At 33.0% G+C, this 22,894-nt stretch overlaps 2 protein-coding genes across 4 annotated transcripts; both read left to right on the plus strand.

The window, feature by feature from the left end:
* Positions 1-2,475: 2,475 nt before the first annotated feature.
* On the plus strand, positions 2,476-7,854 carry LOC115992984 (probable inactive nicotinamidase At3g16190). 3 transcript variants are annotated; one of them, XM_031117244.1, is made up of 5 exons: positions 2,476-2,731; positions 2,834-2,947; positions 4,931-5,165; positions 5,267-5,383; positions 7,620-7,854. In XM_031117244.1, exons 1-5 carry the CDS (start codon positions 2,684-2,686, stop codon positions 7,646-7,648), a joined length of 543 nt encoding a protein of 180 aa, XP_030973104.1. In that variant the 5' UTR covers positions 2,476-2,683; the 3' UTR covers positions 7,649-7,854. The 3 variants fall into 3 exon arrangements, with proteins under 3 accessions (XP_030973104.1, XP_030973105.1, XP_030973103.1); XM_031117245.1 differs by having other exon boundaries at positions 2,477-2,731; positions 7,607-7,854; XM_031117243.1 differs by having other exon boundaries at positions 2,477-2,731; positions 7,657-7,854.
* Positions 7,855-18,927: 11,073 nt separating this feature from the next.
* Positions 18,928-22,363, plus strand: LOC115989025 (protein NRT1/ PTR FAMILY 1.2-like). The gene is given in 5 exon segments (XM_031112673.1): positions 18,928-19,252; positions 19,361-19,578; positions 20,543-21,093; positions 21,179-21,755; positions 21,757-22,363. Coding segments are annotated over 5 exon segments (1,770 nt in total). The 5' UTR covers positions 18,928-19,134; the 3' UTR covers positions 22,063-22,363.
* Positions 22,364-22,894: the final 531 nt, after the last annotated feature.

Consider the following 22,894-nt stretch of genomic DNA (forward strand, 5'->3'; position numbering starts at 1 on the left):
AGGGGTTATTGTGGGGCCAGAGGATTTGTGACCCTGGTCCACTTTACATTGGGGCCCAATGCTCGAGCCGAGGAGGGATATAACTGAGGACATACAATGAAAGTCCAAATAGCCTTGAGACATAGCCGAAGATGACTCTGTCATCGGCATCCCCAAGGCACTCCTAAAAGAAAGGGTAAGAACGGTATAGGAGCAATTTTGGGAAAAAACCGAACACATCCGCGTTGATAGAGAAAGGACCCCTGGACAATATGGCGACAAAGGACAAAGGAAAGGCTGTCATTACTGTAATTAAATACTCTGCGCCAGACAGAGCAATACTTTTCAGCTTTTACAACCACCTCCAACCACTTTGGGTATGGGCTGATGGGACAAGTATCAGATCTAGAAAGCTGAACCTATACGTGGACGTTGGAGAAGGGGTAAAGGCTAATATAAAAGGAGAAGTAAGCAATCCAGAAGGGGGGTTGGGAAAAAAAGGCCAAAAACTAGAGCCTCCCAGACCGTCTCGAGGAGAAAAACTCCTCGAGCGAACATGGTTTAATTTTATATGAACACCATGATTAACCACCGTTCGGTGACTAAGGCCTAGTCTTTCAAGCCCACGCTCTACAAATTACATTGTTTGGGCCTTTTAACGTGCGAACCCAATGTCATTTTGGGGTCGTTACAAATTGAGTCCCTACAAAACCTAATTACCTAGAGGTTAAAAAGAAATAAGATTGTGTAATTTATGCTTCCTAAGGAGCACCCTGAACAAAATTCCTAGAGATGCCACTGAATAACACCTTAGTATTGTATCTAAGTCTTATCCTAATTTGTTAGTTTTAAATTTATAGAGTTTAATTTGTTATGCTTCTAAATTATAGAGTTAAGAAAGATGATTTTACCCCATTTAAAAAAAAAAAAATCAAATAAAAAGGAGTGTTATTTACTCAGTTTAAAAAAAAAAATTCCTTTCTTCTATCTCTTACTTATCCTCCCAATAGCAATTGTGTTAAGAGTAATATTAAGGATACAATATTTTTTTACAATTGTTAATATAGTCTTTTATGATTAAAGTAACATCGCTTTCAGTTGACTCAATCATTGACTCAATTTTTATTATGCGCTAATCATAAGAGCATTCCTATTAGACAATGCAATGTCCTGTAGCACACAAATAAAAACAAAAACAAAAAAACTCTACAAGCATCACTATAACTAACAATAAAGGATGTTATAGTAACATCTAAAAATAGATGTTACCATAGCATCATGCAAACATTAAAATTCGATTTTTTATTTACTATCTCTTTCTCTAGTTTTAGTAGTGGCTGATATTATTTTAATGGGTTGAGAATGCAAAATAAAGAATTAGATGTAAAATGTGTTGTAAGTAGGGGTGAAACTAGAATTTTGAGAATGGGGTGGGGCAAAAATAATAGTAAGTATAAAAAATTAAACTAATTTAGAAGTATCATACAAGAAATAAGAAGAGTTTAGGAGGGCCAACTTCATATCTTTTGAAAACTTAAAGTAAATTTAAGGGAAAATATAATATTTAGGAAGTTTGGTGGCTAGCCATTTATTTTTTAAAAACTTTAAGTAAATTTAGGAGTAAAAAAGTAATATTTGGACTTCCTAAGAATTCGCATCAGTTTGTGCAAAAATTCTTATTTATTTTAGCATAACAACCTATTTTTTCTAATTTATACTATCACTTTTTAAAAATACACATCAAATTATCTACTCTTCATTCTATTTTATATAAATAATAAATTTTTATTCTTTGTTTATTATTATTTTCAGAGAGGGAGAGGGAGAGACAAAGAGAGAGAGGAATTTGACGGGACAAGAGATGAGAAAAATATTTAAATATTATGATGTACATAGCTACAATATCGGTGTATATTTATACGATTATTGTAATAACTCTGTAAATTTACATATTTTAACTTGACTGATGTGGGTGATTCTGAGACTTGAATATGTAACTTAGACATATTTTTCTATTATACATGTACCGATACAAATACTCTAAGTTTTAGCCCCTAGTTATGAGGGTGGTTAGTAAATCTTTTTTTTATTTTTATTTTTTTTTTTACAAGATAGAAATTTTGGCTGTTTTGGTGATGCAAAAATGCATATTTATTTTTGTAAGAAGTTGATGTAGTTGCTCTAATAAACTATCTGTCAATTAATTTTTATAAAAAAATTGCAAAAACAATTAACTACAACATTCGCCGCAATAAGATCTTCATTAACGCAGCCCTTCAGTTACGTCACGGAAAATTGTGTTGCCATTATAAAACTGAAGAAATGAATCATATCCATCCTGACCATCCATCCACTGCCCCTGCAAACGTTGTTAATCATAATTCCATCACACATCAAAAAATGGGTCCCACTATCTCACATGTGGCGTTGTTCTGTTCTGTCTCTGTCTGTGTAGTAGTTTGATGATCGTCGATGTAGTAAGTGTTTGATTAAACCAAAAAAAAAAAGGGTCCCAATATCAGAACTGAGAAAAATACGAACGTGCCTGAACCTGACACAAAACTCAAACAAATAAAACAAATTGCAACACAAACTACATATTATTAAACTAAGCAAAGCCTATCTCTCTGCCACTTTCTCCTTCCAAATTTTGTTTGGCTTTGGAAAGAAAAAATTTTGAGCCTTTTTGTTGTGTTTTTGAAACATGGCAGATAAATGGAAACACACTGCTCTACTTGTTATTGACATGCAGGTGGGGTTCCTCTCTCTCACTCTCTCAAAAAAAAAAAAAAAAAATTTCTGAATTTGATTTTATATTTATATATTTATTTGTTTGTTTTTTAATTTTTGGTAGAAAGATTTTATACATGAGGATGGTCAGATGCTAGTGAATGGAGGGAGAGCCATAGTCCCTAATGTAATCAAGGCCGTTGAAGTTGCTAGGCAGCGTGGCATTCTAGTTATTTGGGTTTGTATACATTTCTTTTCTCTATTCACCTTTCTCTGTTACTGTCTGCTTATTTTGCTTTTATGAGTTATGGGTTTTGTTTGTTTCCTTGGAAATTATATATACGTTCAAATTCTACTGTTAACAAGTAAATGATTGATTTGAGGCATAGGCATAGCTCTGTTTGTTTGTTTGCTAAGAAAATGTAGGGAAAAGGGTATTGAGCAGATTAAAAATTTATGTTCAATCATTGCTTGTGAATTGAGAAATTCTAGACCTTTTTTCTGAACAAAAAGCCTAAAATAACTATTTTTTTGGCTTTAAATGAGTTGGATTTTTCATCTTTTGGAAACTAAAGAATTGGTAAGAATTAGAGTACAAGACCAATTATATAGGAATCTTCATTTGTTTTGTTTTGTTTTTTGTTTTTTTTTTTTTTTTTAATAAGATTTCTATGAAAGAAATCTTGACAAACAACAACAAAAACAATTGTAACTCTCCTACCTACAAACTAGTATTCAAAGTTCAAACTCCCACAGAACTAAGCAACAGCAGTACTTGACAAACACATTCAAAGGAATTCTCCAAATACAGAAAAAAGTTCTATTCGGAATTGAGTTTATGAATTTCTTCTTGACTTTAACTCTTCCTTGAACATCCTGCACAATTGCTTTAATCTCTTCCAACTCAGTCACCCATTGTAAATTCTTGCATTCATATTTCTCCAAATATGGGACTACCAGCCTTCAGAAAAGATAACCAGTTCACTTCATGACACCCAACTTCCAACCTTCGTATCACAGTGACACTTGGTCAAATTTCCTTCCAAAATTCTCCTGGTGATAGAGCAATCAAAAAATAGATACAATTTTTCAATTCCATCCTGCTTATACAAAAGATACAAAACATTTCACCCTTATAACCCCATTTAGCCATTCTACCTTGTGATCAATCTGTCCTTAATGGCTATCCATGAGATAAAGGAATGCTTTGGAATGTGACCAGAGAACCAAATACCTTTCCACGAATCAACAACAGCGCAATTCATCCTAATAGCTTCCCATGTCTCAAAGCAATTAAACTTTCTATTAGTTGTAGTAGGCAACCCTATCAATTGATTATCCTCATCATAAATTTGGATTTCAAATAAGCTACTTTGAATTTTTAACAAGCTGCTCTGACCTTGCTGAAGGTCAGAGCCCATTGCCCATTTTGAATCATGCAGTCAACTTAGCATTTAACTTGCTGCCAGTATCATACACCACTCTATGCTCATGCTTCTGATACAAAGGCCCATCTATATGCCAATTGTCAAACCAAAGAAAATTAGAATCAACTCTACCCGCTTTAAATTTCATAAGAGGCCTGGCAATATTTGAAAAACACATTACCTGGTGCAAAATGAACAAATTCCAAAGAAGCAATAAGAAGAAGCCATAATCCCAAATTTTAGGGTGGAATATGGATCTTCAACATATTGGTCAAGGTTGGTCACATTTGTTCTTTTTCACCATTCTATTTTATCCAAAGTCATACTCTTTGTTACTTCCTTCATCAACATGTCCTTTTTTACTACTTCTACTAATTATATGTTTGGTCTTTCTCTACCTTTTTTTGTTCCCCTAGACATGAATCAACTCACTCTTTCTTACTAGTGCATTAAACACTCTTCTCTAGACATGATCAAACCATCTCAAGAAACTTTTCCTCATCTTTTTTATCAATTGAGAAAATTTCCAGTTTTAAATTTTTGATGAGTTCAATAATATAGAAATTGTTGCTACAATAATAGGGGATTATGGTTTCCTTGTATCGTTATTTTATTTATTTTTAAATTTTGGTGGAGCATATTATTTTACCTTGGGAAAGTAACCTTAAATGTAGAGTACTTAAATTAGCCATTTTAATTTATTGAACTAGGAAAAACGTTTGTGATTGTGAATGTTTCTTTATATATATATATAAATATATATTGTCCCTCCTTAAAAATCTCAATGCCATTAGGTTGTTCGTGAGCATGACCCACTAGGGAGAGATGTTGAACTCTTCCGCCAACACTTGTATAATACTGGGAAAGTGGGTCCGACTGTTAAGGGAAGTGTGGGTGCAGAACTGGTTGATGGTCTGGTGATTAAAGAAGGGGATTATAAATTGGTGAAGACTCGCTTTAGTGCTTTCTTTGCTACACACCTTCATTCTTTACTTCAGGGAGCTGGGATTAATAATTTAATTATCACTGGTTTGTATCTATTAGAATCTTGAGAACCTATTTGATGATGTTCTATACTGCTGCATGTTTAGTTTGTATCTACAGCTTCTAGTTTGAACCTCTGTTTACAGGTGTTCAAACTCCAAATTGCATCAGGCAGACTGTCTTTGACGCTGTAGCATTGGATTATCAATCTGTTACTGTTATTTTTGATGCCACAGCTGCTGCTACACCTGACATACATGCTGGTAAGTAGTCAAATATTAGAATATGTTCTTTCATTTATTGAATTTGCAGAAACTTATATTTTGGTTTCCTATCTTAGAAGATGATCTTAACTGCAATAGGTAATTAACAAAACATTGTAATGTAGACATATTGATTATTATTTAAGTGTTTTTTGTCTTCTTCCTATGAACTTATATGATCTTGTAAAACCAATCTCTCTTTTCTTTGATATAGAAATCTTTCTCTCACCTTTTTTTAAAGAATGAATTTATTGAGATTTGGACTATGGCTAATAGGATTCCCCCAAAAGCTCTCGTTTGTTGAAGCTCCCAAGGGACAAACCATAGCAGTAGAAGGAAATCTATTTTATTTTACTGATATATAAAATCCAGACTACCTGCACTAGGAGGGTTAAGTTGGTTGTACTGTATATTCTGCTGGTATGTGGCTAAGATTATTATACATGAAACCTTTGCTGCAAGATGTATAGAACAGTTTTAGAATGAATTCAAGAAATTGGCACTGCTCCCTTGATATTGTTGTTTGGTTTTGAACCATTAGTATGGTTCCTAAGTAGCATCAGAATATGTTTATACTGTAATAGGTAGAGCTTTGAAAAAAACAATAAGATCTGGCTACTTGTGTTTGGCCACTTGTTTATACTATGCGCCACATCAGGTGAAAGAAAACCACTAGGAGGATTACCATTCAAGCATGTCTCCTTGGGACAAACAAACCTTTCTTGATGTAACGATTCACTTTTTTGCAGTATGTTTGTATGAAGAAAGTTGTCCATTGATACTTGATTTAACTGGAGTATAAATGATATATTGAACTTCTATGATCTCATAGAAATACAGAGAAATGATGGGAAAAATATCAAGGCATTGTTTGAAAACTTTCAACACATTGTCATTTGTGCAATTTCTTGAAATTATGGACACCTGCTTAGCATAAAACATTAACATGCAGAGAGCTTTGCATTTAAATAATGTGCTATTCCATATAAAACTTGGGGCATGATGTACAGATATATCCAACACTGTATAGACATCATGTGAGGTATTGATGTGTAACTAAGAGAGCTTTATAATGTATTTAGCTGCCCAAAATGTAGAAGGGCCTTGTAGATCAGCAGGTTCACAATTAGTGATTACTAATGTGAAGGTCAGGATTGAAGCTGTAAGCAGCTAACATCACCTAACTTTCACCTGTGAGGCTTTGAGAGAATGTGAATTCTCTGTCAAAGAGAAAGGCAAGCAGGAAACTGTAAAACGGAAACTGAAGCCAGGTAGTGAATGCTAAATCTCTAATAGTAAATAGAAGTGATCAAGGCATGCACAAATATGTGTTGCAGAAGAAAAGCAAAACTAATCATGTTATATGTTTCAGTATACTATTTTGAGAGAAAAATTTCAAGAGATTGCCAATTGAAAACTACAGATCTTTCATGTCAACCGTTGGATAGAGAGAGAACAAGAAAAGGAAGAAGGTTTGTGGAGGGGTGTGGTAGGAGAAAATTGTAAAAGTTGAATTGGATGGTTTCAATGAAGTTGGATAAAAATCATGCTGCTGCAGAGTCAGGAAGCTGAAATAAAGGGAACATCAAATTGACAGGCTAGAGAGATTTTAAAACTGGATCCTGTTCAATACAGAGTTTACAATGTATTTTCAAATTGGGATCTTTATTAGCTAAGATAACCAACATATTCTAGAAACAAGACCAAAAGATTCCAAATGCTAACAGTTTCAAAAGGACAAACCCTATGAAGCAGTTTCAGCACTATAAAATTTCTCCAACATAAACATGTAGGTTGTTGCACTTGTTCCATGTCTAGCAACATGATATTCTTGACCATTATTCTATACATGATTACTGAAGACAACGAACAATTTGTTGAGAAGTTGATCTGAAAGATCTTGAATAAGATATGAAGTTCTCTTGGTTAATGTTGGCGTAGACATTTATTTAGGACCCCCTTTTAGCATGATGGTAGTGCTGTAGTGGGCCATCAGTTCTCGTGAAGTTTTTACTTTCTGCGCTTTCAGATATATTTGGTACAGATGTTACCACTTGCTTGATGACTGTTGTATTTGGTCTAGCAGGCAGATGCAGCATGTGATATACTGATGTTACTTTTTTTTATTTTATTTTTTGACGTCCTGATGTTACTTATTTTTAATATATAAATTTCTTGCACTTTCATTTCTCATTTAAATATACTTACCTTCAAAGATTTTAGCTTTCTAATACAGTACCCCCAACTGACATGGACTACATCTAATGAACCAGCCAACATTTTTGACATGAAAAATATCGGAGTTTTGACCCCAACATTGCAGCAATGGTGCGAGTCCGATGCATGATCTATCTGGCTAGAAAATCATAGATCAAGTGCACTCTGCCTGAAATTCCATTTGTGATTGTATTTTGGACTTATGTTTTTGTATGGTGATGCCTCTTTACTTACTGAATTATACCATTTTGTAATGTTTCACATTTCAGTAGTTTCAGATAGTGGAATAAAAGCAAATTAATTCCCTATAATGTTCCTCCTTTCCCTAAATAAGGATCCTCTTCATTAAAACAAGGAGAAGGTTTACCTATCAAAAAAAAATTTAGCCTATTAAAACAAGGAGAAGGTTCATTTCATAACCCCCCCCCCCCCCCCACAAATCTAAAGATACCTATCTGATGTCATGTTATTAAAATCCAGTTTCATCAATAAGTAGAAGAGATTGTTCATTTTGCTTGTAATGTTTTCATTTTAAGTCCAGCAGAAATTACTAGGTCCATCAAATATGGACTCGTCCTCCCTCTCAGACCCATAAGTCTCACACCAAGGCCCAATTACAAATTATTTGATCCATCAGATGGACTCAGTACTCCCTCTCACATGAGGGGGCCTTATCCATAGGTCTCATACAAAGGCCCAAAATTTCCTCAAACTGAAACCCCTGATTTTAGATGTGTGTTGTGTGTGTTTTTTTAAATTAGTGATCCCTGATGTACTTCTACTAGGTAATAGCTGCTGCTTATGAAAAAAAAAAGAAAAAGAAAAAAAAAAGGTAATAGCTGCTGCTTATGAATAATACCCTTAACTTCAAGGAATCAAGGGTATCTCTTGCCCACCATGGACCGTCGGCAATAACAATGTCCACGTAGTCTATGAGAACTTAATGTAGTACCTAACTTACTGGTACTGGTTATTTGCAATCGCAATATGTCCACATCCCCCTTCAACTATGGAATTATCACCCAGAAGAAAAAAAAGTTTTCCTCTTTGGGCTTTTGCTTTCTACTACCACGCATTTTGAGTGTGATGGTCACTCTATAAATATAAGTGATTGTAGGGTGTGGAGAGGTAAGGATCAGGATTCAAGAGAGAGTTTCAAACACATACTCTTAGATTAGGTTAGAGCAAAATCCTATCTCTGATAAAAAAGAAAAAAAAAAGAATGAATAGTTGGGAATCTCCCCCAGCCACCCAAGTATTAGGCTTAAAAACCTCTCCCCCGACCACCTGTCGGAAATCTCCATTAGAATGAATAATTGCAATACATGGATGAACATAAACCCTCCAAGTCTATTTGTCCTTGTGTACTTGAGCCCTCTAAGCTCTAGCTAGCAACCAACTTCACCAAGTCTTTTCTTCATCTAGCTTATCGGAGAACCTTCATTGAAGCACAAAATGGAAACACCACCAATAGAGATTGGATTTGAATGTGGCTTCTCAAGTTTCCATAAGCTTTATCTCACTCACAAGGTCTGTGTTTATGGATGTGGAAAGGGATTACAAAATCTCAATCAAATATTGAAAGAGATGGAAAAGAGAGATGAAATGTGTTTTACTCAAAACAAAAGTTCCCTTTTCTTACACTCAATGTGGTTTTTCTTGGATATCTCTCCTATGATTTATAGGGTTTGCTTAGCCCTTATTAGTAGCCCTTACCACCCCTCTCGGCTATGTGTGTACTGGTAGAAATACATTGGTCAAGTGTAGTCCAAGAAGCATAGTACAGAGATTGTGCAATTCACGAACTGGACTCACCCTAAGATTGTGTGGTGATCGCAAGGTACATAATCAACACTCTCATTTAGACCACTTGCCACATGGATGTTGCGGGCTTGCTAGGTTGCCTCTAAGTCAAGATATCTCTGATTCATGTAGCTTTCCAAAGTTGAGGGAGAGGCTCAAGTTCATCTACCCCAAATACAATTAAGTCCTAGAAAGATACATTAAAAAGAAAACAAAATACAAACAAACTTTTCACTGAATTAAGCCAAGAAAAAATAGACTTCTCAGTTATTAATAGCTAACTAGCATATAACCCATGCATATGTATAGTACAGTTAAAAACAATTACAATTGTACACATATATGGGTTCAAATTATACCTAGTGTAAGAGTTAGAAAATTTTCAAGTCATAGATAAATTTTACTCTCTCTCTTTTAATTTTTAATTTTAGTTTATATTTTTTTATATATACATGAGTTTACACTTTCTTATTTTTTATTGGGATTTTAATGGTTTATTTATATTAGATTATTTGTCTTTTGCACAAAATTAAGTCACCTAGAGCAAAAAAATTAAAAAAAAAAAAAAAAAAACCTTAGATAGGACCCGTGACAATTAGACAATAATTGGAATATAATTTAGAACCTAATGGAATTTTCTTTCAGCATTGACTTTAATCTATATATCTATATAATAACTAATAGCCAAAACGTTTGACTTTTTGTTGATCGCTTCTCATTGCGCCATGTGGTTACATAAATTAATGCCACGTATACATTTTAAAAACACCGAACAATTGTATATTTTCATTTTTTTTAATTGACACTTTTTTATTCGATAGGTACTTTTCCAATCAATAGACATTTTTTTATTCAATAAGCACATTTTCATTCAATGGACACAAAGAGCCTATGGTGGGAGCAGGGAAGTCACTGCTACAATTCTGACTGAAAGTTGTCTGCTTCTCTCTATTGTGGATTTACCTACTAATCTGTACCACTGCAAATTTCTTTCTGGGGTGGGGCTCTCAATTAAGGTAATCCGCAATCGATATCGTATCGGTACCGACCGAACCGGCTGGTATGTACCGTACCGGTATGTATATATATATATATATATATATATTTATAAATATAAAAAATAATGGTAAATCCAAAACAGTATATCAGTATTGACCGGTACCAAAATATATCGTTCCACTAGTTAAATTGGTACAACCTCTAGTACGAAACTGACTCCCTTGCTCTCAATTATGCCAAAGATAATTTGTCACTTGGATTGTATGCCAAAGACATCAAGTCTCAACTCTATGCCCAAAATTGATACGAGAAATAAGAAGAATTCCTACAACAACATACAATTGCTTTAGTTCGAATATGAATGTCCTTTATTTTATTTTTTTCATTTTGGATTAAGGATGTAACTCTAGGTAAGTCATTAGAGAACAAGGGCTTGCAAATATTGAAAATCCTCCAAGAAACTCCACGATTTCTCAACAAGCAGATTATACTTTGCAACAATCTTTATGATCAAATACACATATACTTCATGCATCAATAGTATAGATTAGAAAGGAAATTAAGAGGAAATAGATTTCCAATTTCAAATCTTTCATATTTCACATTCAAGAATATTTTACTGAACATATTTGAGAAAATAATTTTGTTCATTCATATGTGAAAAAACACTCTCTTTACTAACAACCAAACCGAGCAATATCAATACTACTCTTAACGATATTGCAAAAATAAGAGATAAATTTAAAAAAGAACAAGCATTTAATCCACTTGTATGTAATACCTTTCGTTTAAAAAAAAGAAATTGAATTGACAACTAGTAAGATATGAAAAATCCATCGTGCTTGAATGGGATTTAAGATCCAGTCACTTACATAATTTTCAACTACAACAGAAACAACATTGTAGTGAATAGATGTTGTCATTAAGGTTTGAAGAACAACTTTTTGCCGAGCTCTTCCGCCATTTAAATTCACTTCACTGCCATGATCAAGTAACATGCAGGGTATGATGAAAAGGTAGAGTTGGAATCAGGATAAGGTCAATTACAATAAGAAGAAAAAACATATAATGAGTTATGTGAGATTAGTCTAAATTCCCAAAATCAAGAAAACCTGCAAGATCCCAAGATACAATCAAGTTTATTAGGTTCTACAAATAGCAATTTTGAAAAATACAGATTTTTTGTGTTTCTAATAAAAATGGAAAGAGAAGAAGTTGAAAAGAAGTTACTAAATAAATATGAACCAATATTTATAGCCAAAGGATCATGACCGTTCTATAGACACATTTTCATTCAATATGTACCTGTAATATATATTTAATAGGAAGGATTATGACTTTTCAATTGGCACATTTTGGTACGAAGAGTTATGACCTTTCAATTGGCACCTTTTGGTATGAAGGGTTATGATTTTTCAATAGTTACATTTTTGGTATATCCAATATGAAGGGTTATGACCTTTCAATAGGCATATTTTGGTATATATGAAATGTTATGACCTTTCAATAGGTACCTTTTGATATATTCAATATGAAGGGTTATTCTCCAACAAGAGAGTAATCATGTAGAGATAAGGGGTTTTCTACTACCCACCACGATTTCCGATATTATATTTTTCCCCCTTCCCTTATATATGTGTGTGTTTCTCAAATAAAAAAAGATTCTCAGTGTTGTCGAGTCATCCCACATCGGTAAGGTGTGATATTGAGAAGGGGTTTATCACTTGCTCCGTGACACTAACTATTGTATGCAGTTTTGGTGTTGACGTGTGAGTGTATTCCCTTATCTCATCCCCCTTCCCCTATATATGTGTGTGTGTGTTTCTCAAATAAAATAAATAAATAAATATATATATATATATATATATATATTTATATGAAGGGTTATGATATTTCAATAGGCACATTTTGGGGCAAAAATTGGAAATTAACACTGTTTTCCAAATAATATAATTAGTAGACACTGTTTTCAAACTATATATATTACTAATATCACAAGTTTGAAAAACTCGATTTAAGTCTATAAATTGAGTCTCAAAAACTCGGTTTCCATGGTTTGATAATGTCTATGTGGCATTTTTTCCACGTAACATCCACTTGGAAATCGAGTCTCTAAAACTCGATTTATAAGCGGACCCTTTTTTTTTTTTTTTTGACCGAAACAAGATAGAATAGTATATTTAAAAAAACAATACGAAAGGTGTAAGGAAGGGTCTTGAGCCATGCAGGCCTACCCAATAGCCTGGGCACAAGGACAAGGACAGACTACCCACTACCAAAAGCAAAAAAAAAAAAAAAAAAAGGTATAAAATACAAAACAAAAGTTGGATAGTCAGAGAAAAATGTATAAAATACAACTAAAAATTAAGTAGTCACAATCATGTCGTAATTAATTTAATAATTATTTAAAATATAAATAAATTAGTAAAAATTGAAAATTTAACTAAAATAGTTCAAATAAATATAGAAATTTATTTTGCAAATAAACATTTTCAACTTAAGATTTATGGTGAATTTATTATATAATTAATGTTATTTTAAATATTAATTCGATATAAGAATTTATTTTAAAAATATTATGAAAATATTGTATAAAAATATCTTAATTTCTAACCCAAAACAAATTTAAAACCTTTTTCTTTTTATTCCCTTCATTCACCTAAGAGCATCACGTCTAGTCTCATCAAGACATCAACTTCACCCAATTTTGTTTTTATTTCCCCAAAGCTTCCATTTCCCAAAGTTTACTCTGCACCACACCTTTTATAAAAATCTTTATAATAAGTCAGCCATTTTTACTTCTAGTCTTCTTCCTATCTTTTTCTTCTTTCATTTAAGTTTCCTTAGTTTCTTTCGTCACTCCAACTTTTCACACCCTTTTTTTTTTTTTTTTTTTACCTTTCTTAAGTTTTCTTAAACGAGTTCAATTTCTATATTTATTTGAACTATTTTAGTTAAATTTTCAATTTTTACTAATTTATTATATTTTAAATAATTATTAAATTAATTATGACATTATTGTGACTACTCAACTTTAGTTGTATTTTATACATTTTTCTGTGACTACCTAGCTTTTGTTTTGTATTTTATACATATTTTTTTGCTTTTGGCAGTAGTTTGTCCTTGTTCTTGTGCCCAGGCTATTGGGTAGGCCTGCATGGCTCAGGACCCTTCTTTACACCTTTTGTATTTGTTTTATTTAAATATACTATTCTACCTTGTTTCGATCAAAGAAAAAAAAAAGGGCCGGCTTATAAATCGAGTCTTAGAGACTCGATTTTCAAGTGGTCGAGTTTTCGAGACTCGATTTATAGCCCTAAATCGAGTCTTTTAAACTTGAGATGTTAGTAATATATATAATTTGAAAATAGTGTCTACTAATTATATTGTTTGATAAACAGTGCTAATTTCTAATTTTGGCCCACCTTTTGGTATATCCAATTTGAAGGGTTATAACCTTTCAATAATTACCTTCTGGTATATATTTTACAACATATCCTATATATACCTATATATACAACACAAACTAAACTAGAGACTTAATATTTTGTCTCTTATTCATTCTCACAAAAAACTAATAAGTAAAATAACATTGCTTTCTTCTGCGTAACTAATAAAACTTTGTGCTATTTCTTTCAATATATTTATTTATTTAATTTCATGCATTTTTGCTTACTACTCCAACTTAAAAATAATGTTTTTTTTTTTTTTTTTTCCTGAAACCCATCCTATAGCTATTCTTGTGCATTGCACGGATAATCGACTAGTATAATATAAAACCGAAGTTTTTGCCTTTTTGATGACCTTTTAAAATTTTGACACATCAACTTTGCAAGCCTCACAAATTTACACATCATTATAATTTATTTTATTTTTTTAAGATTTATTAGGAAAAAAAAAAACATTACTACAAATTAAAAAAAAAAAAATACTCGCTCTCTTGCTTTGCTTTTTATTCTTCAAAATTTTGGTAAGAATAGCTCACAAGTCTTAATTCTACAGGGGGCAAACAATCCAACACGCAAGGCCTATATATTGAAAAAACCACGCAATTGGCCTCTAAAAACTGAGAAGCATGGTAGTCGTATTAATTAGCCTTTGTCTTTAATTATTATTGCATTTGGCAATGAATGCTTTAGTTAGGAGTTCATAGATGTTTGAAACTACCAAATTAACTATGGAAATGATTTAGACCCTAGTTACAATGACCGCTAATGTAAATTTTAAGTTAATTTACTAATTTATAGCCCAATTGTGTACATGATTAGCCAAATACATTAGTAAGCATGGATAAACAATACAATCAACACAACCACAGCAAATTAATACACAATACCACAAAGATAACACCCGATATCGAAGAGGATGATAAGTTGAGAACTGAGCAGAAAAACCTTTATGCAACCTCACCACCGAAAATGAGCCGTTTTATTTTTTAGGTGAGAATTAGGGTTGCAGTTTGGTGGAAAATGGGTCTTATATAGGTAGGCAAAAGGGTTGGTAAAACAGAGAATTTGTAGCAAAATTCTCGACTGTACCAAAGAGTTCGTAGGTATGAGCATGAGGTGAGCTACGTACAAGCTCACTTATCAACAACTTTTCAAACTTGATTTTCGTACCATCTTTGCCTCATACCATTTGTAGGTGCTAACAAAAATTCAGCAAGCTTCCTCTTTTGCACTTGGACCACCTCAAACCTTAAGCACAATAATTATAAAAGCCCACAAAAATATACATTGAAACAATGAAATTTGAAACCAATAATACAAATAAATTTATCAAGCAATTAACCAACTTTACAAGTCTTAGCGGTTTAATCTTGTGTCCCTCTTATATTTATAGAAATATTACATTTTCCTATACAACTAACTTTCACACCGTTTATAATATCATCTTAACTATCAATTTCCATACAAGAACCTTGTAGTTTAACTATCACTTTTTGGTATTTTCAACAGGAACATTCAAGTTTCAATTCTCCCATTCCCAACTATGAATATATCAAGAAAAAATTATCAATTGACATTATTGGTATTTGGTACCCTAATTTGAGATAATTGTATTGCTATGCCCCTACCAGGCTAGCTACCACCTAAATTGGGGGTTAGATGAGATAAAATTTGGGATGAAATTATCTTAACTATTTGCAATTAATAAGATTCTAAAAGAAAGTTGCAATTAATGAAAAACCATCATTTTTTGTCTTATTAAACACTAGGTTTAAACAGTATGGGGGTATATTGACAAAATTCTCTCAAATTTGGGTGTTAGTTAAGCACATTTTGGAAACGTTAAATATTAAAGTATTCCTTTCCAAGTATCAGACATGATATATCTCAGGGTGCGGCTCTAGGATTTTGCCTCTCAAATTTTTATGTTTGTTGTAAGATTGAATTACCTCAAACCTCTAATCACAACATTTGATTCGAAGATTTTAATATCTTCATGTATTTAGAATCTCAGGAATATAAATAAGGTCAGAAATTTAGTTTGGAAGATATTTTTAAGTCAAATTTTTTTCTGGAAAGAACAATGTTAAAAAAAAAAAAGAAAAAAGAAAAAAAAAAAAAGAGAGAGTTTATTATACGGTTCAAATTCAAATAATACAAAAACTCGCTTTATTAGACTTGGGCACAAGCAAAACCAGCCCCAATTCCATGATCGCTTATTAGGGCGGATAAAAACCGTCCTATTTGGGTTAGGTACCCTCTAACAAGTGGGTTTTGCCATCCTTACTCACATCACAAGTAAATCATAACATCTACATTGTGTAAATGTATGAAAATCAACAAACCGACACATTATTATTTGGGGCTAGCATTGCCATATTTTAATGATATAAATATTCTCTTCTTGTCTTAGGTATAAAGAAGCAAAAATGCTACTTTGGTACTTATATTTTGTGGGGGATCATTGTGTTTTGCACATTGCATTAATTAAAAAAAAAAAAAAAATCATTTTGGCTTTTGTCTTCCTTAATTAAAAAAAGCCACATTAGGTGTACCATGTTAGCCTTCTGTTAGCCACATCAAATTCATCATTGAGATGATGACAAGGACCAAAATGAAACATTTAAAAAAAAAAAAAAATTCACTTCTAAATGGATTTTGCCATCCCTACTCACCAAAATGAAACATATCAATCAAAATGAAATCACCCCCAAAGTATAACAATTAAAATGCATTTTTTTTAATCTAAATTAAAGGGTAAAACTTAAATACAATTCTTTATGTGCAATATATTAGGTGCATTTTTCAATAGTGTATTCCATGTATTGGTAATCAGTTATATATATCAACATTCTCATGGTACTTTCTCCAAAAAAAAAAAAAAAAAATTCTCATAGTATGCGAGTTTCACATGGTTGTAAGCCCTACACATTATAAGAGAGAAGATCCATATATTTGACGCATAAGTATGAAAATAGCTCTAATCTTTGTTCATCGTCATTCACCGATAGAGTTTTTTTAATTTTAGCAAAAAAAAAAAAAAAAACGAATAGGGAATATTGATAAGAGAAAATGGAGGTGATTAACCTTCTTCTCCTCTATTTGGAAGAGAAGAAAACTTAGTAGAAAGAAAGATGGGTGGGGGAGTATTTTTTTCCTAAATACACAAAATGTTTTCTTTCCAAAATAGAGAATAAAGTTTTCCCTAATGAGGAAAGAAGAAAAATTTATGATTTTACCTCATCTCTTTAATGTAAATATGGCATAATAGTAAATTCATATATATATATATATATACACTTTTTTTTTTCTATACCCCAATTCTTCCTCTAACCAAATAAAAGGAAGTTATATTTATTTTTTATTTTCTCATTTTTATTATTTTTTCCCTTCTCCTTCCCATATTGTCTATTTCTTCACATTTACATCCTCTCAACCACAAATGGTGGAATCTTTCTTTTTACCAAACAAGTGAGGATAAGGAAATGATAATAAAAAATAAAAAATAAAATCAAAATTTGATAATTGGAAAGTTTCATACATAATGTAATGGCATATAAGCCAAGAATGTGAGTTCAAATCACCCACTTATTTTAAGAAAAAAAGAAAATGCACAAGTTATAAGAAGTGTAGTAATCTTGAAATAACTAGACAAAACAAATCCCTTAAATGTTTTCTTAGATAAAATATTTTATTATTTTATTATATATTTATTTAAAATTTTTTAATTAAATAAGTGAATAAAAAAGATGGTCCAAATTTGTGGTACAATAAATAAGGTCTTTATTGGGTTATAAATTGACCCTGGTTAATTAATTCAATTATCAAAGTTGATTAATTAGGTTAAATTACATGTAAATCGTGGAGGCATCAACAAATCACCAAATAAACTAATATGTAGTGGAAAATAAATAATACGGTGATTTGTTGACGAATGAGAAAAACCTCTCCCAAGGCAAAAACCACTCCCAAAAATCCACTAATCAACAATCAAGCGGTTACAAGTACGAGGAATCTTACCACTACCCTGCCCTATTCCAAAATACCAACTTACAGTTGAACTTTCACTCCAATACCCAATTGGACTTAATCTTGTAATAGACTTCTACGCATGCATGGATTCCAGTACGTGACTAACTCCAATAAATTGATTTACTGTTGTTGGCTGTAAAGTTCTTCACTTCAAGGACGTTGAAGATCAGATAACACTTGGTTACAAAACCCTAAGACACACAAAATGCAGTAGCTTCTCATAGAGTATATGAGTTCTGAGTCTCTGTTTTCGTACTTGATGACTTTAAAATAAGCATTTTATGTCTAGAGTTGTAAAGAGAGAAATCCTAATCATCCAAGTTATCATGGGCCAAAATTCAGATCTAAGAATTGTGTCAAGCTCCTTCGTTAACCCTCGATAGATGCTAGTGTCGAGGTTTAATGAAAAAACTTTTCTTCACTTGTTTCTTAGATTAATCTTCATGTCTTTCATGATACCACTTGTAAAGTAAACTTCACACACTTAATGATACAATAAACCCAACTTAAATCTACCAAATTATAAGTAAAATGCATTTTATCAAAAAATAAACTAATACAAAGAAAATATGACCTTATCATTCTTGTTATGGGGTGGATATTAGGTGTGACAGGTAATGCATTAAAGATCTATCATTAAAGAGTTTTAACGGTTCTTTAAAGATGAAATTTCAAAATTTTAAGAAAACTCTGCGGAGTTTTAAAGAACTTACTTAAATGTCAACTAGTTTTTCAGATAAAGATTTATATTTGCAAAAGCTCTAGTCCTAAAGTTTTATAACTCAAACTCTAGTTAACTACTTCCCATAAAAAATACCAAACAGGCACATTGATTTCAACACTCTTAAATGGTGGTGTCAAACTAATTTGTCTTATTATTATCTCCCAGCTATACTTTATAAAAGTTGAAATCAAGCTTTTTTTAAATTTATTTTATTTATTATTATTATGAGAATCAAGCTAATTTCATTTAATATTTGGGGAATTTTTTTTTTTTTTGGCTGAATAATATTTGGAAGTAAGTTAAACGTGTCATGTATAAAACTCGATATTTTAGTAACGATACCTTGTAGGGCACTCAATTATGCAGTAGTCACTTCTATGTTCCATTTCTTTGTGTATGTCTGAAAATACCAAATCCAAAGGATTTTTTTAAAGAAATCGCAGTAAAAGATTTTGTTCCACTCTCTGCCTTGCCTTCTTTCTTTCTGTGGCATTCCTTCTTTGTGAGAAGCAAACTGGAGCTCAGCAATGGAGGAAAACAAAGAAGAGATCACTAAGTCAGATCAAATGGAAAGTACTCTAACAACCCATCAAGTTCCAAAAAGAAGACAAAAGGGAGGCATTATAACCATGCCATTCATTATAGGTAAACATGTATTATGTAACATGCAAACGTTTAGAATGTGAACTGGGTTTACGAGATTTTACTGATTTTTAGAAGTTTATATATGATGTTCTTCATTATTCATTGCAGCAAATGAGTCTTTTGAGAGAGTGGCAAGCTTTGGGCTAATTCCAAACATGATAGTATATTTGATGACAGAGTACAACCTGGGATTAACCAAAGGGAACAACATCCTCTATTTATGGGCAGCTGCCTCCAATTTCATGCCTATCTTGGGGGCTTTCCTCTCGGATTCTTATCTGGGTCGCTTCCTCACCATTGGCTTGGGTTCCATAGTCAGCGTGCTGGTATCTTTATCTTCCATTTTTTTTTCTTTTGGGGCATTGCTTTAATCTTCCGAATTCAATAATTAAGTGAATACATTGTCCTTTTTCTGTAGACAACTCATATATATAGTCCTTGTATTTGGGATTTGCAAATCTTAAAAAAGAAAGAAAGTTGTTTGTGAGAGATACTTGATCCATGTGATTTTTGCAGTCTGATTTTGGCTTTAGCTGGTCTAGTTATGAGCTAAGCACACCTGTTTTATTGTAAATTTCAATTAGAAGATATACTGTTCCTAGACATCTATGACTATGATTACTTCAAATTCTCATTTTTCACTGCTTGAAGGAATGGGGGACATTTTGAAAAGAAAGAATTACATTTATTTGATCATTTTGTTTTTTGTCGAGAGTGGTAATAGGAGCTTCACTGTTCATTATTATGCACAAAATAAATTTGGGGATCTGTTATTTGCAATAATTTGTGCACATAACTGTCACAACTGTACTTTAATTTCAAAACAAATGGTGGAGACTCGAGATAAGGATGTGTGTGGGAACTATCTGCACAAGCCATGAGCAAATAGGGATACCAGGTCATTAGGAGTTCCCTGTTTTTCTGAGTTGCTATTGTCATTATCGCCTTCTGCGCACCTGGAAATAGGGGAAAGAAATTGATGCACTAGAAACTTCTCTTTGATACATGGTTTTTTGGAGTACTTGTACTGTCATGCATATAGAGTGCATGTAATAACATTTTGCAAGAAGAAGACACAATCAAATTAATAAAATACAAACTATGAAACATTAACAATTGTGCTAGGAATATGTATGAATATATGCAGTAAACTTCTCATGTTGATGCTAATATGTGTTTAATGAAGTCCATGGTCAACTACTAGGATTAACAAGTCAAAAGAAAACAAAAGAAAAAAAGGGCCTTGAGTTTGTATCAAGGAAAGTCACATTAATTTTGTCATTGTTTCAGGGCACAGTGCTTCTTTGGTTAACAGCCATGATTCCACAGGCAAAGCCTCCTCCATGTAACCAATTAAAAGGCAGCTGTAAATCTGCGACAACAGCCCAAATGGCTCTCCTAGTATCATCATTTGCTGTCTTGTCTATTGGAGCTGGTGGCGTTCTGCCATGTTCCTTATCATTTGGAGGAGATCAGTTGGCCAAAGATGATAACCCCAGAAATGCAAGAGTCTTGAGAAGCTTCTTTGGCTGGTACTATGCTTCTCAAGCTATTTCTATCATGCTGGCCATGACAATTATTGTTCCAATTCAAGATCATTTCAGATGGAAAGTGGGTTTTGGGATTCCAGTGATACTTATGTTCATCTCCGCAGTCACCTTTTTCCTTGCTTCCCCCTTCTATGTCAAGCAGAAAGCTAAGAAAAGCTTGTTCACTGGTTTTGCACAAGTTATTGCTGTTGCTTATAAAAATAGAAAACTTGCAATCCTTAATAAGAGCTCAAGTGAAATGTATCATCGCGGAAAGAACTCGTGTCTCATTGCACCAACCGAGAAACTAAGGTAATGTCAACATAATCATCTTACTTGTAGGCCTATTTTATGCAGAAAATTTTGTAGTAACCCTTCATTGGTTTATTCTCGTTAGGTGTTTAAATAAAGCTTGCATCATTAGAGATCCTAAATTAGACATAGCCCTGGATGGATCAGCTTCAAATCCTTGGTGTCTCTGCGCAATAGAGGAAGTAGAAGAGCTAAAAGCTCTTATTAAGGTAATCCCCTTGTGGTCTACTGGGATCATGGTGGCAATAAGCTTCAGCCAGAGCTCATTCCCATTGCTCCAAGCTAAATCAATGGACAGGCACATCACTTCAAGCCTTAAATTTCCAGCAGCCTCTTTTGGGTTCTTTACCATTATTACTCTAGCAATTTGGGTTGCTCTCTATGACCGAGTAATCCTTCCCTTGGCATCAAAAATCAGAGGGAAACCAGTACGGCTTGGTGCAATTCAAAGAATTGGAATTGGGATATTCCTCTCTTGCATGGCCTTGGTAGTTTCTGCAATGGTTGAGAATATTAGACGTAGAAAAGCAATCGAGCAAGGTTTTATTAACAATCCAAATGCAGTTTTGGACATGTCTGCCTTCTGGCTTGTGCCACAATATTGCTTGCTTGGATTAGCTGAAGCCTTTAACGCAATAGGCCAATTAGAGTTTTATTACTCAAGAGTTCCCTAAGAGTATGTCAAGCATTGCTACTGCTCTATTAGGACTAGGAATAGCTGTGGCAAGCTTATTAGCCAGTCTTATTCAGAGCACTGTTGATAACCTTACCTCAAGAGGGGGAAAGGAGAGCTGGGTTTCAAAATACATTAACAAGGGTCACTATGACTATTACTATTGGCTTCTTGCTATAATGAGCTTTTTCAATTTACTTTATTTCCTTGTATGTAGTTGGACATATGGCCCTTGCACAGAGGAAGGGGCTGAGGAGGAGGGAGAAGGCTTTAAGGAGGGACAAGAGTTGCAATAACTGGTACTGCTGTCTTGAATCAATAATTTTCTCATGCGTTGATCAATGCATCCTCATTTTCACAATATGTGGACCCCATTGTTGTTGTGTGCCCTACAGACTGTGAGAGGAAAGATGTATATATTCAATGTATTAGAGACCTACATGTCTTGATTGTGTAACAATATTGATTTGAATGTTGTAGTATGGTTACCAGCTTGCAAGAAGCTAATACCTACTTATTTGGGAGATTGGTTATTTGGCTTAGACTTGTTGCAATTATGATCTCTATTGACTATTATGTACAAGTTTTCTTTTTCTTCAGTTCAGTGTTCCCTACAAGTTACCATATACCTTTCACTCATTCAGATGCATACTTACAAAGTAGTTACATCATTATCAGAGTTTGGATCTGGAGCAAATTGTGCTTGAAGTGGTAATTGAAATTATTCCTCTTGATTTTCAACTTCAAGTCCCATTTGGGTTGGCTATTAGAACCCCTCAAGTGGTGGATACCAATAAATATATTCTGCATTGCTGGACCTCCTTATCACTTGATGCAAATGACAATATTTCTTGGACAGGACTACTAGAGTCCAATACTCAAATTAGCAAGTTTTGGGCCGGCCACTTCGAGTGACTTTACATTAGATATTTCTTCTAGTGAAAGTCATGGCTGGAGCAACTTCCTAGGCCATTCTGTATTTAAGCACCAAAATTGAAATGCACTCACAGGCCAAGCTAAATGTCAAGAATATTAAAATCTAAAGATAATTCAAAATATATTAGTATTTTCTATGATAGGTTATATTTTGTGTTAGCATATTTCATGTCAAAATTTTCATGTAATTAA

Source organism: Quercus lobata, chromosome 5 (assembly GCF_001633185.2).
Source record: "Quercus lobata isolate SW786 chromosome 5, ValleyOak3.0 Primary Assembly, whole genome shotgun sequence".
NCBI lineage: Eukaryota > Viridiplantae > Streptophyta > Magnoliopsida > Fagales > Fagaceae > Quercus > Quercus lobata.